General features: G+C 42.5%; 1 protein-coding gene across 1 annotated transcript in view; it reads right to left on the bottom strand.

The window, feature by feature from the left end:
* Positions 1-13,771, bottom strand: part of nt5dc1 (5'-nucleotidase domain containing 1) — a 49,603-nt gene extending 35,832 nt beyond the window's left edge. Inside the window, exons 1-3 of the mRNA XM_072445339.1 lie at positions 13,575-13,771; positions 12,349-12,440; positions 10,798-10,869 (exon numbers count right to left, since the gene is read on the bottom strand). Coding sequence (XP_072301440.1) covers positions 10,798-10,869; positions 12,349-12,440; positions 13,575-13,667 — 257 coding nt within the window. The 5' untranslated portion in view covers positions 13,668-13,771. The remainder of the gene's footprint in view (positions 1-10,797; positions 10,870-12,348; positions 12,441-13,574) is intronic.
* Positions 13,772-15,637: the final 1,866 nt, after the last annotated feature.

Here is a 15,637-nt window from a genome sequence, read left to right as displayed (position 1 = left end):
GCACACTTTGTGTTCCTGTCAAGACTCAATAAAGTTTATCAAAGCAACTTGTTTGGTCACGGGATGATTCATTTTCTGGGAAGCTGTCAGTCTGGGTCTACTTTCTGTCTGATCATTGTGAGTTCCACCTTCCATTTCACAGTTAGTTTATGACATTGAAGGTATTTTTGTACACCGCAGTATATAAGGGTAATTTCCAATGTCTTGCATTGATAACTATAATTATGTAGATAATGTAGAGAGGTGGTAGTAGGGCCTATATTCTATGAATCCAGGAAAATGATTTAGAATAAAATTTCATTTTTAAATTCAACTGAGACTTCTGGATGGTAGAGATGTGATTTGATAAGGTGAAAATAAAATTGTATTTTTTATTCTGTTCTCCCCTTATAAAAATGCCAAGGAAAATCTGTGAAACAACAAATTAAAAAACTCTCACCCAACACTTAGAAAAACCTCAAGACGCAGCTCTTAATAATGATATTATAAACTCTGCTCACCTCTGAAGTATCTGCGGGTCCCAGCCCATCGCCTCCATTTTTGGACTTTGTAAAGTTTATACACCAACGCCACTTTCTCCTCGCTTTGGACGCCCTGACATAGACTTTGAATGTAAACTGGACGCTTTGGACGCCCCGGTCTGAACGCAATGTTAAGGTGTTAACATTTCGGGGTAGGGGAGCGGGGTTCAAGATATGGGTGATATTTTATAACTATTATGTTATGTTATGGGTGTTGCAACACTTATTATGATCAACTATGCCGTTAGGGTTGACTATGAAATGGGAAAAATATATATAGGACCTTTAAGCGTAAAAGGAGAAATTGTAGATACGTTTAATTAATTCTTTGTTAAAAATAGACTCAACTTGGCTGAAAAAATTCCATCTTGTAATAAGAAACAAAAATGTTTTTCCTCATTCCTGTTGATGAGGGAGGTCTTGGATACCATAAGAACATGCAGCAATGAGACATTAAGGGATGCAGATGACATAAGTATGAGATCGGTCATGAGTTTGGGAGAAGAAATTGTAAAACCACTTGCACATATTTGCAATTTCAGAGCGGACAATTCTGACTAAAATGAAAATAGTCATACCCACGAGCTTTGAGAAATTTAAGTAAAGAGTACAACATTTAACTGAAAATCAAAGTTTTATCCAAATGTCAATGTGGGTTTAGGCGTAAATTATGGATGACACTTAATTATCTGCTTCTTAACCCTGAAAAAACCAAGGTCATTGTACTAGGCCGTTAACATCTACGAGACTCTATCTGAGTCACACTGGACAATGTCAGTGTTGCCTCCAGTTCTACTGTAAGAAACCTTGGAGTCTTGTTTGACTAGGAGCTCTTATTTAAAGTGCATATAAATCAAGCCTATAATACAGCCCAATTCCATTTGCGCAATATAGCCAAACTCAGATGCTAAAAGCGATGCTGAAAAACGTATCCATGCATTTGTAACATCTAGATTAGACTACTGTAACTCCCTGCTCGCAGCATGTCCTAAAAGCTCATAAAAAGCTTTAAACTGGTTCAAAATGAAGCTGCAAGATTACCAACAGGAACTAAAAGAAGAGAGTACATTACGGCCATAAATGACATGGCCCCATCCTACCTCAAAGATGCTATAGCGCCATATAGGGCTGGGTATTGTCAAGACTCTCGCGATACGATACATATCCCGATACAAGGGTCGCGATACGATACGTATCCCGATACTTGTATGTCCCGATACAATTCCCTCATTACGATACGTATCCCGATACTTTTTTTAAAAAGGGTCTTAAAGTTTACCAAATGGGCATTTTTTAAATTCCGGATAAGAAAATGCATGAATTTTCATGCTTATCCACAAAGCTTATGCAAAGAACACATTCAAGTAAAGTTGCCAAACAATTGGCAAGGTCTGTGTAATGTGTGTGATGTGTGGGAGTATGTTGACCCTCTGTTTGTTTCTTTTTGTTGTTGTTTTGGTCTTAAAATCCCATTTTTTCGGGTCGGGCTCAGCACTAAGCTAAGTAGCGCTAGCGCGGAAGTGGCCGCGGCTAACGCTAAGCTAACAGGCGCTCAGCGGGGCCCTGTTGGATAGTTGTATTGTTTAACCGCTCGGTTTTATTGTTTAACCGTTCGGTTTATGTAGTGTAGAGTAGAGAAGATATGTGTGATGTTGGTGTCAGGTTTGTGTCCGTTTTTTTGCCTCCGGTTCGGCTGTTGTGGTGGCCTCGGGGCTGTGTTAGCTCCTGGGCTAAAATGGCGGTCTCGGGGCTAAGTTAGCTCCGGGGCTGCGTTGAATTTGTATAAAATAAAGGGGTGAAAGGAATGAAATCAATGAAAAAGGAAATCAAATAGAATGGAAAAGGGAGGCGTGTAACAGTAGCGACGTTTCGAGCCAAAAGCTCTTCTTCAGGCCTGTGTACACGCTGGTGCACGGTGTGTGTCTGTCTCAGTAGTTCCGCGCTGTTTACCGCCCTCTACAGGAGGGAGCTTCTAAACGGCCGCCCGGACAATGTGTAATAAATTAACGTTATTGAAAAGTATCGATACGGCGACTCCGTATCGATACCGGTGACGATATATCGCCGTATCGATATTTTGAACACAGCCCTAGTGCCATATCATCCAAACAGAGCGCCATGTTCTTTAAATGCTGGCCTTCTGGTGGTCCCAAGAGTCTTCCAAGCTCCTGTGTTATGGAATCAGCTCCTGTCCATGTTAAGATTCTGTGATAAAATGTAAATATATGATTATATTTGTGTGTTAAAAGTTATCTGCATCATTAGCCTGGGGGGAGGGAAAGGCATGTTTTTCTAATAACATGTGTGAAGATGTTGTAGAAGCAGCCGTGAGGAATGTTCCTCCCATCCTGGGGACCAGATGGGTAGAACATTCACCAAGGTTTTTATCTCTAAAGATAATACCAAAGAGTCGTAAAAGACAAGTGCCTTAATGTGAAGCTGACCAATGAGAAATGTGACCCGCCTCCTTTCTATGTGTGATTTTAATAAAATGACTTGTAAGAGGGAGGAACGCTGAGAGTGATTTTGGAAAGTCGTTCAGGTTGCTTACAACATCTTGACTCGGCTAAGCCTTCCTCTCCCTTGCAAGCCACACAAAAGACTGACGTTTCTGTGTCGTTTAATATTCTAAGTTGAATTATGTTCTCTGACTGTTAAGTAATAGCATTGATTCATGTGTAATTTCTTGACATTTTAGTGGTCCTATTCGAGCCGGACGACAAGCTGTTCTTCGTGGAGAGTGAACTGCAAATCGGTGAAGTCTGTGCACAGCTAAAGGAAGTCCACTTTTCCCGTGGCCACCCATCAGTGCCTCATTCTCCGCGAGGACAGCCCGTCGTTTCGAGTCAGCGGAGAACAGACGACAAAGAGGTCAGAAAAAATTTGTGTGTGAAAAAGAGTTAGCCATAAAACGTTTTATGCATTTAGTTTGATATTTACTGGAAAAATATTGTAGGCAGTTAGTAATATGAAACTGGGTATTTCCTCAGTAATACCTGAGGAAATATTGTAGGCAGTTAGGTATTACTGAGGAAATACCCAGTTTCATATTACTGAGGAAATATTGTAAGCTTATGGACGAGATAAGTTTCTCACATAAGCAGGGAGTTTAAATTGCTCACCACGAGATAAGTTTCTCACCGAAAGTGATTTAATGTATGCTTTGTGTACGAGTTTGTTACTGACATAAAGACGAGTGAATGTAAGCGCTGTGCACGGGCGTGGTAAGTAAGGAAGTGTGAATGTGTGAATGAGGATTAATAAGTGATTCACTAACGAGTGTGAGAATCACAATTAATCATACAAGGGTCACAAGGCGTTATTCTGAGAGATCTAAAATTTGCAGTCACGGGTGAATCTTAAACACCACGTTTATGTCCGGAGAAATCTAATAAGGAATTTCTCTAGAAGCTTGACATTAACCGTGACTGTAAAGCAAGTAGCATTTCTCTCAGACGACCGAGACCAAATAATGATGGAGCAAGAATTGTCACCCCAAACTGTAAGACCAAAAGACAAAAGAAAGGTCAAAAGAGATGAGGATCTGACAGATGCTGAATGGATGCGCAAGTATAATCCAGAAACTGTAAAATTTCTCCAAAAAATGGAGGAAGAAATACGGGTTTAATGGGACTTTAGGAGTAGAAGCGACAGAAAGATTAATGGGAGGGTTGATAACTCATGATGGCATGAAGGGAAGAACTAAACAAAACCCTGGAAAACAGATAATAGCCGCTCAGGCCTGGTTAAAAGAATCCAGATCACGAGCAGAAAGAAAGGAAATACTGGAAAAAAGAACCGGTATTTTTGCAGTTGCTAGAAAAGAAGATAATATTGGGGAAAATTGGCCGCAGCGACGACCCCCACTGCTGGTGCCGGGGGAGGAGGCAGGACCAGGACCAGGGGAAATCCAGGAAGCAGTAGAGGCACATTCACATGACGAAGAGAGTGTGTCAACTTTTAGACAACAGAAAAGAGCTCAAAATTGGGAAGCAAAATTACCGGTAGAACAAAGTCCTCCTCCATATAATACTTACCCAAAGCCAGTATCAAAATTGTATCCAGCACTACCTACGTTAAGTGTTCCCGTAGATTATGCCCCAGAGGGAGCAAAATTAGTGCAGGCTGATCCATTTAAGGAAGGATCGAGCAGAGTGTTGCGGGATCGTGAAAGTTTAAAGAAACCTCAAAGATACTGTGAGGAATATTCAACAGCAGAGGCATATCCAGCAATTGAAGTCCCAGACGGGGCGGGAGGGACGACATACGAGTACAGGTCATGGACTTTAGGTGACGTTAAGGCCGCTCTAGAGGGAGTAACGAAACCAAATGTACACATTGATAGATGTCTTAATGAATTATCACTCCTGATAACACAGTACAGACTAAATGAGGCAGAAATACAACAGGTCCTAATGCAACTTCTGGGCCTTCATTGGATACAATTAAAGGGGAATTGGGATCCGTTCAATGCAGGAGTAGCTAGACCATATAATGATGTACCGGGGGATGGGGCTACGACAATGGCCAGATTGCAAGAAGGAGCAGGAGGGGGAGTTTGGGGCAGGGCAAGGGCACATTTTACGAGGCCGGCGGATTACCTGAAGATAGCGCAAACTAAACAGGGGGATGGAGAAACAGTTCAAGAGTTTAGATGCAGGCTTACGGGGATATTTAAAGATAACAGTGGAATCCCAGAAGACGCAGCGGCTGATAGCGTTTATCAGCAGCAGTTGAAAAGAGCAGTAATGGACGGACTTAAGCCCCAAATCCAATGGTGGCTGAAGAAAAATGATGTACATATGGCAACAGGAACACTCGAACAGTTCACAGAACAAGCAGTGCATGCAGAATCAGTGGAAAAAGAAAAACAGAAAAAAAGTAAATTAACAGAGGCGTATGTTATGGTGCCATTAGAAGAATGCGTTCAGACAAGCGTAGGAAAGAGGGGAGCAAGGGGAAAAACAGGTTACAGAGGGGGATATAGAGATAAGAAAAGAGAGGAACAAAGAAAGGAGGATTGGAAATTGGGAAAGTGTTTTCTCTGTCACAAAACTGGACATATGGCGAATAAATGCCACAAAAAGAGGGACAGGAGAAGAACTGAGGAGGATAGTGAAGAAGAGGAAGAGGCATGACTAGATAGGAAAAGTGAGTGCAGGACAAAGGAGGGTGGCTTGGACAAGAAACAGACAAAGAATGAGGGGGACGAAGAGACAGAAATGTTTTTAAATTTAGAATATGTCAACTATAAACACAGGCCTGAAGTGACGATATGGGTAAATGGGAAATTACTGATATTCTTAGTCGACACAGGAGCAGAACGGACAGTGTAGGTGTGACTGCACCAGGGGAGGCTGTAGTAAAGATGATATCAGCAAATGGACAAACAAAAAGAAATCCACTGAGTGTACCTACTAAATTTAGGTGGGAAGAGACAGGGGAAGAAATTTTAGCAACAGCTGTGATGGATTCAAAGTGTCCGCATAATCTTTTAGGAAGAGACCTAACAACAGCACTAGAAATGGCAATAGTGCCTCTGACAGACGGGACAATGACCGTTATAAAACACCCGTTACATGAACCCATCAGCGGAGCATATGTCACAGAAGGGACAGGATTGCCATACTATTCATGGACACTAGATTTACCTACAGGTGACTCAGGAGAAATAGTAACCACACTGTTGACATTGGCAAAAGAAAACACAACCAGCCCCCGTGACATTAGAAAGCGAGATCAGTTACAAATGACGTTGCGTTACAAAGCCACACCAGGACCAGACATGACTTACGACGAAGCTGTGAATAAACTAGGTCCGCAGATTATTACAATAACTAATCTGTATTATCATGAGGGAACCTCGTATTGCGATGTAGACGTGAGTGAAAACGTAACATTGCTAATGTCCTCCCAGGAAAAACGGCATCTGCCATTAACTAAAGCAAACAATGCCAGGTGGGAGGATATGGGACAGATAGTCAAAGATAACAGACGAGCTAAAGACTGGGAAAACACAGGAGAAGGGAGAAAGCAGATTAGCAAGAGGACAGGATGGACAAGATGTCGTTATCTTTACGTATCACAGTGACAATTAAGAGCAACACCACCTCAGGGGGAGGGTTGACGTGATGAGTAATAGGAAAAGTTAAAATTAACAGGGAAAGAATTTGACATTCTAATGTAAATACCTGAAGGATTGTGGAGATTCAATCAAGTATTGAATAGATTTAAATTAGACAATATCATCTAAATTTAGATGCTATAGAAGTTATGAAAACCAGTGATAACAGGACTTAAACATTATAGGACTCAGGACGGAGACAAGAGATGGTTAGACTGATAAAATGATGTGCCTTATGTACAAGGGGAAGGTTTAGGATCATTTTGATTGTTATACACATATAGACTTGCTAGAACAAACTAATACACAATGTTTGTAAAGCACCACATGAGCAGGTGTGAGAGATTGAGTTTGAAACTCACCTGAAGCACATATAGAAGATTAGCACATATTACATTAGATGGGTGACTTTATTCAGGCCACACCCACAGAGGAGATGTGAAATTATTAATTATGTGAAGAATTTTAAGTTGTGAACTGACCCTTATGGCCAGCTCAACGGGGGAATTATTGAGATAATTATTATTGTTTGATGTATTTGAATACACACATACATACATACATACATACGCGCGCAAACGTGGAGACCAAACTTTTAGAGTTTGAAACTTTTAGAGTTTGAAACATTTAGAGTTTGAAACATTTGGAGTTTGAAACAAATGGTGATAAAACAGATTTACAAGTTACAGATCGCAGAGGCAGTGTCGGATTACAGACACACAGGGTGGGGGCCCAGCGCCGTGGAGGGGGGGGCTCAGCCAGGGATGTGACCGCTGAACTGTGAAAGGTCAAGAGGTGACATTGCGGAGTGGAGTGACAGACGCAATTCCATCTCTTCCTTGATTACATACTGGATTAGTGAACGTTGTAAACTATCTGGATTATTGAATTTTGGTTAAATGTAGAATTGTGTAGAAGTTTGAGAAATGGGAATTCCATATCTCAAAAAGGAGGGATGTACGTGTAAACAAATATTCCGAATCAATAATTACAAAAAAAAAATTGTAAACAAGAAAACTGTTTGAAATACACTGAATTGTCGAAAAGACTTTGTTTATCACCGCAGAGAACGTGTTGGAGATGTGGTGTTTACAGAGACGGAGCCAGGTGGACAGCCAAGTGGACGGAGCCACACCGTGTCGTCCTCACACCGACCATTGGAGGGACGAGAACATGGGTGCTCTCATGGGAAAGTGAGAGAAATGTCTGGACAACACAGCGGCAGATCCATAACATCGCAGACGCAGGACTTCGTTTGTATGAGTTTTGTCCAGAGTCTACGGTAGAGTACGATACTCTGCTACGATGAACGAGAGCCAGAGGCTACGGTGCGCAGAGTACCATACTCTGTGGAAAAAGAATCAACAGTTATCATCATCGCAGCGACGGCGGTAATATGGGTGCTGACACCTGTATTATGCATCGGACAGTCGGGACCACGTGAGAGAACAAACAGCAAGCCAAAGATACTCTGGGCACCCAACCCATGTTCTAATAGATCAGCATCCACTTGGATGCCACAATTGTGTATACCTGTGAATGAAACATACATTTTTGAAATTCCATACGCAGATCTGAAATACAGGGGGAAGAAAATAAGTGATCAAATTGATGTAGAAGAGTATGAAATGTATATGATGGTGGGGCAGCAAGATAGTAGCTGGGAAAACACAATGGCATATTCAGGAAAATCCTGGGAGCCATACGCTACTACAGCCACCGCACAAAGATGGAAAGGTAAAATAGAAATGGCTCAGACTAGTGGTAATGTGTTAATAACGGTAAATCTACACAATCATCAAAATAAGACAGAATGTGAAGTATTCAGACTGTATTGGTGGGTTCCAGGACCAGCTCTGGATCCATTCTGTCATATTCTTGTATGTGTTGTAGCGATCTCAAGCAATCAGGCCCAGGCTCAGACACTAGACACAGTAGGAAGGGCAATGCGGGGATCATAATAGTTACCAATAAAAAGCAATTAACGCCAGACACCTTTCTATACATGGCAACGGGTGCACATATTGCAACAAATATGTGGATACAAGAAGCATTAGCAGTGGCAAGACCTCTGCGAAAGGATTGCATAATATGCATGACAGTACGACCACAGTTATTATTAGTAGATGCGATAATAGTAAACACGACATGCGTCCAACACCTAGCCAACAGAACCATGAATAATAAACTATGTGCCAATTATGACAGAGCATTTCCAAAATTGACAAATAATATGCAACCGCCATTGTTTACATTACCTAAAAGCGCCTTTTTTGTCTGCTACAACATAACTACATGCAAAGTTAATGAAATATGCCTTAAGATGGGAAATGTACCAGTTCATATGTGTAACCTAACTGTGCAGATAGCGGGAGGAGGTCTCTTGGATACCCAACGCCAGGATGTATGGTGGTGGTGTGGAGACACCGTGCTGAGAGGACACTTGGAAGCAAAGGGAGTAGGACTCTGTGCCTATGTATCGCTCTTGTGGCCAGCCGCAGTCATAACAAGCATCACCCAGAACCATACTGAAAGGTCAAGGCGAGACGTTAGTGGACAATCTGGTATGCTCCCAGTAGCACCTGATACTACGTATATAGATTCTATTGGGGTACCCAGGGGAGTCCCTGATGAGTATAAGCTGGCTGACCAAATAGCAGCAGGGTTTGAGGGCCTTCCGCTTGTCTCTGCGATATTTCCCATCACGCCGCACAAAAATGTGGACAGAATTAATTATCTGTCTTTCCAATTACAAAGGTTGACTAATCTGACTCACAATTTAGGACTTGCTCTCGGGTCACAGTTGCATCACACCGCTTTAATGGCGTGGCAAACTCGAATGGCAGTAGACATGTTATTAGCTGAAAAGAAAGGAGTTTGTTCGATTTTCAAAGGTCAATGTTGTACATTCATTCCTAATAATACAGCCGCGGACGGCTCAGTCACAAACACTCTGTCACAATTGAGAACTATGTCTAGACAAATGAAAGAACACACTGGAATAGACAATAAAATCTCAGAATGGTTAGAAAGCTGGTTCGGCAGGTGGACTGGTATCGTGGTTCCGGTACTGACCTCACTGTTGGTAATAATTGCCTGTTTTGTGTTTTGTGGATGTTGTTGCATACCAATGTGTAGACACACTATAGAACGTACAGTGGAAGAAGCAATCACAAGCCGAGGGCATCATAGTTATGCCTTAGTAGCTATAGAAGAAGATGAAACTGACAAGTATTAATGTGCATGACCCTTTGAGTGTAAAATGTATTATGTTCACACCAATATGAAAAACATGTTGAAAACTGAAAAGAGTGATGTGTTCGGATATGAGAAAGTGGGCTAATGCTTTGATAAACAGGAGGGAAATGTGATAAAATGTAAATATATGATTATATTTGTGTGTTAAAAGTTATCTGCATCATTAGCCTGGGGGGAGGGAAAGGCATGTTTTTCTAATAACATGTGTGAAGATGTTGTAGAAGCAGCCGTGAGGAATGTTCCTCCCATCCTGGGGACCAGATGGGTAGAACATTCACCAAGGTTTTTATCTCTAAAGATAATACCAAAGAGTCGTAAAAGACAAGTGCCTTAATGTGAAGCTGACCAATGAGAAATGTGACCCGCCTCCTTTCTATGTGTGATTTTAATAAAATGACTTGTAAGAGGGAGGAACGCTGAGAGTGATTTTGGAAAGTCGTTCAGGTTGCTTACAACATCTTGACTCGGCTAAGCCTTCCTCTCCCTTGCAAGCCACACAAAAGACTGACGTTTCTGTGTCGTTTAATATTCTAAGTTGAATTATGTTCTCTGACTGTTAAGTAATAGCATTGATTCATGTGTAATTTCTTGACAGATTCCGACACAGCAGGCTGCGAAAATAGATGGGGGCCCGGGGCCCCTCAAATCGCCGGCGGGCACGGGGTTTAAATTTGGAGGGGGCCCCCCGTGCCCCAGTATCAAATTTCCTCAAAAAAAAAATCAAGATTTAACTAGTAAGGCCGTAGTTATTCTATTACTTGGTTTACGGATTTTTAAATGAAATGTATTGAGCGGGCGAAATATAAATATAATTTCAATTTCAAAAGATTTTTCTTCCGGGTATACCCAAAACAGACCAATACTGTGATTATCCAAAAATAAAACTTGACATACCTTAGAACAGTTCCATCTTCAGCCAATTTCACAAGGTTTCCATCCTCCAGATCCACCACAAGGCCTTTGAAACTGAGAAGACATCACATGCTCAATAAAACCTATAAAACATACTAGTTTAATATAATATTTAACTAAAGTTCAATTAAGTTAAAACTAAAATGAAAACTTCAGCTAAACTATAAGCAATCCAAGGCTACTGGTAATTATGATTAATGTGATTGCAAGTTTATATTTACAAATATTACAATTATGCTTTCCCCCCAAAGAATTGTGCAACCCGAGTTGAACATGTGCAGTACACATGTGGAGTGAACATGTGGAGTGAACATGTGGAGTGAACATGTGGAGTGAACATGTGGAGTGAACATGTGGAGTGAACATGTGGAGTACACATGTGGAGTGAACATGTGGAGTACACATGTGGAGTGAACATGTGGAGAACATGTGGAGTACACATGTGGAGTACACATGTGGAGTGAACATGTGGAGTACACATGTGGAGTACACATGTGGAGTGAACATGTGGAGAACATGTGGAGTACACATGTGGAGTACACATGTGGAGTACACATGTGGAGTACACATGTGGAGTGAACATGTGGAGTACACATGTGGAGTACACATGTGGAGTACACATGTGGAGTGAACATGTGGAGTACACATGTGGAGTGAACATGTGGAGTACACATGTGGAGTACACATGTGGAGTACACATGTGGAGTGAACATGTGGAGTACACATGTGGAGTACACATGTGGAGTACACATGTGGAGTGAACATGTGGAGTGAACATGTGGAGTACACATGTGGAGTGAACATGTGGAGTACACATGTGGAGTACACATGTGGAGTACACATGTGGAGTGAACATGTGGAGTGAACATGTGGAGTGAACATATGGAGTACACACATGGAGTACACACGTGGGGTACACACGCGGGGTACACACGCGGGGTACACACGCGGAGTACACACGCGGGGTACACACGCGGAGTACACACGCGGGGTACACACGCGGAGTACACACGCGGGGTACACACGCGGAGTACACACGCGGGGTACACACGCGGGGTACACATGGGAGTACACACGTGGGGTACACATGGGAGTACACATGTGGAGTACACATGGGAGTACACATGTGGAGTACACATGGAGTACACATGTGGAGTACACATGTGGAGTACACATGTGGAGTACACATGTGGAGTACACATGTGGAGTACACATGGGAGTACACATGTGGAGTACACATGTGGAGTACACATGTGGAGTGAACATGTGGAGTGAACATGTGGAGTACACATGTGGAGTACACATGTGGAGTACACATGGGAGTACACATGTGGAGTACACATGTGGAGTACACATGTGGAGTACACATGGGAGTACACATGGGAGTACACATGTGGAGTACACATGTGGAGTACACATGTGGAGTACACATGGAGTACACATGTGGAGTACACATGGGAGTACACATGTGGAGTACACATGTGGAGTACACATGTGGAGTACACATGTGGAGTACACATGTGGAGTACACACCAGAAGTCCCAGGTGGCAGGGGTGAGCTCCAGCAGGTCTTTGTCATAGTCTCTGTGTTCCACCAGGAACCGGGTAAAGCTCTCATAGATCAGCTGGTGACCACAAGAAAGACTACAAGTAAAACCAGGTGTATGTTCTTTCAATTACAAACATATTGAACCCCCCCATTGTTGACAAAAAAAAGAAATAACCTACTTAATACCAGGAGAAACTGGGCTCTGGGCAGAATTTTCAATGCACTGTCAGAACAAAGACACTCCCAGCAAGGTCCTTTCTTTGCAAACATGTTTACCACTGTCCTGCTTGATTAGAGATGAATTCTACTACAATGGAAGACTTGAAAGGACAATACCACAATGATTTAAGTGCCTCTGGGTCCCAAACTAATGATAAATAAACTGCTCCAGGAGTGCAGTGATAGACCAACATCACATGATCTCTCTGGATGTCTGCATGTCCTCCCCGTGTTACCCTGGGTCATCTCCAGGTTCTCCGGCTTATGACAAATGAAATGTGTGTTTTTCTTGTAACATTATGGAGTTCACACCACCAGTCTTCTCTCAAATGTCCCTGGATGCGTTTAAAATGTGAACTTTTAAAAGAACCCTATAATTAAAAGACAAACAACTAATTTGATTGCAATCACAATGTTTATCAGAAAAATGGTCATTTCATATTTTTCCATAAATCGGTCAGCCCTAGAGTCTGACATTATAGAGAATAATGACACAATAGTCCTGGTGCAGGGTCGTTTGATGAACACATTTTGTGCAAGACTTTGATTAGCATAAATTTGACACACCTCACACAAATCCTGCACTGGGGAAGCTGCGACTCAAAAGCAGAAGGAATGTTCAGCCATTAGAATTCTGATTCTGATTCTAACTTAGATGTAGAGTTAAACAGTACGTGCAACGTGCTATGAAGGCTTTGTATTCTTATAAAACCAGCGTTATTCGCAGTAGACACAGGGAAGTAATGGGCCTTTGAGGCAGTCCAGTGAATCTCACAGACTAAACCCAGCATCATCATTGTGCATCTCTCTGCTATAAAGGCAAATGCATGTATATCATGTATATTATGTATATCATGTATATCCTCTGTCACAAGCACACGGCCGCTTGTCGTGATGCCGCCACCGCGCGTCCCAGATGTGTGGATTATGTGCTGCTGCTGTATTGTCCACACTCACACGCGCACTCACGCCCCCAGCGCGTCCCACTCACCCTGGACGTCTCCTTCAGATGGTACCGGCACAACGTGTGGTCCAAGTCGAAGCCGATCACGTCGCAGTCGGACAGGCAGAAATAGTCACCCATGATCGCGGCGGCTGTCTAATAATAAAGGACATGCAGCCAATGTCACAGCTGACGGAGCGCTGCGGTCGAAGCCTGCAATGCCCGGGCCGGGACGCGCTCTCTCCGGGGCCGGGGGCCGCGGGGTCGGTGGGTGGGTGAGTGTAGCAGGTTAACGCGCGGTGAACCACAACAATAGCTCCATGTAGGACGCGCCAGCAAAACGCATGTGCGATGCCAGAGCGCGCCACAGAGCAGCGGCGGAGAGGCGCGGCGCCACTGTACTTCCGGGTGTGAGACCGTAATGTGTGATGTAAGTGAGCACATGGCATTTGAGCGCAACGTGATATGAAGCCTCAACATGAAAGCACCTTTAAGCCCATAATGTGTAGACCATGGAAGTGTAGATCCATATGTGTAGACCATGGAAGTGTAGATCCATATGTGTAGACCATGGAAGTGTAGATCCATATGTGTAGACCATTGAAGTATAGATCCATATGTGTAGACCATGGAAGTGTAGATCCATATGTGTAGACCATGGAAGTGTAGATCCATATGTGAAGACCATGGAAGTGTAGATCCATATGTGTAGACCATGGAAGTGTAGATCCATATGTGAAGACCATGGAAGTGTAGATCCATATGTGAAGACCATGGAAGTGTAGATCCATATGTGAAGACCATGGAAGTGTAGATCCATATGTGAAGACCATGGAAGTGTAGATCCATATGTGTAGACCATGGAAGTGTAGATCCATATGTGTAGACCATGGAAGTGTAGATCCATATGTGTAGACCATGGAAGTGTAGATCCATATGTGTAGACCATTGAAGTATAGATCCATATGTGTAGACCATGGAAGTGTAGATCCATATGTGTAGACCATGGAAGTGTAGAACCATATGTGTAGACAATGGAAGTGTAGATCCATATGTGTAGACCATGGAAGTGTAGATCCATATGTGAAGACCATGGAAGTGTAGATCCATATGTGTAGACCATGGAAGTGTAGATCCATATGTGTAGACCATGGAAGTGTAGATCCATATGTGAAGACCATTGAAGTGTAGATCCATATGTGTAGACCATGGAAGTGTAGATCCATATGTGTAGACCATTGAAGTATAGATCCATATGTGAAGACAATGGAAGTGTAGATCCATATGTGTAGACCATGGAAGTGTAGATCCATATGTGTAGACCATGGAAGTGTAGATCCATATGTGAAGACCATGGAAGTGTAGATCCATATGTGAAGACCATGGAAGTGTAGATCCATATGTGAAGACCATGGAAGTGTAGATCCATATGTGTAGACCATGGAAGTGTAGATCCATATGTGTAGACCATGGAAGTGTAGATCCATATGTGTAGACCATGGAAGTGTAGATCCATATGTGTAGACCATTGAAGTATAGATCCATATGTGTAGACCATGGAAGTGTAGATCCATATGTGTAGACCATGGAAGTGTAGAACCATATGTGTAGACAATGGAAGTGTAGATCCATATGTGTAGACCATGGAAGTGTAGATCCATATGTGAAGACCATGGAAGTGTAGATCCATATGTGTAGACCATGGAAGTGTAGATCCATATGTGTAGACCATGGAAGTGTAGATCCATATGTGAAGACCATGGAAGTGTAGATCCATATGTGTAGACCATGGAAGTGTAGATCCATATGTGTAGACCATGGAAGTGTAGATCCATATGTGAAGACCATGGAAGTGTAGATCCATATGTGAAGACCATGGAAGTGTAGATCCATATGTGAAGACCATGGAAGTGTAGATCCATATGTGTAGACCATGGAAGTGTAGATCCATATGTGTAGACCATGGAAGTGTAGATCCATATGTGTAGACCATGGAAGTGTAGATCCATATGTGTAGACCATGGAAGTGTAGATCCATATGTGAAGACCATGGAAGTGTAGATCCATATGTGTAGACCATGGAAGTGTAGATCCATATGTGTAGACCATGG

This window comes from Eucyclogobius newberryi, unplaced genomic scaffold (assembly GCF_026437365.1).
Source record: "Eucyclogobius newberryi isolate DKJ021-1_F unplaced genomic scaffold, fEucNew1.0.hap1 SCAF_1, whole genome shotgun sequence".
Lineage (NCBI taxonomy): Eukaryota > Metazoa > Chordata > Actinopteri > Gobiiformes > Gobiidae > Eucyclogobius > Eucyclogobius newberryi.
The sequence above is the reverse complement of the archived record's forward strand: the minus strand, read 5'-3'. Positions and strand labels throughout refer to the sequence as shown.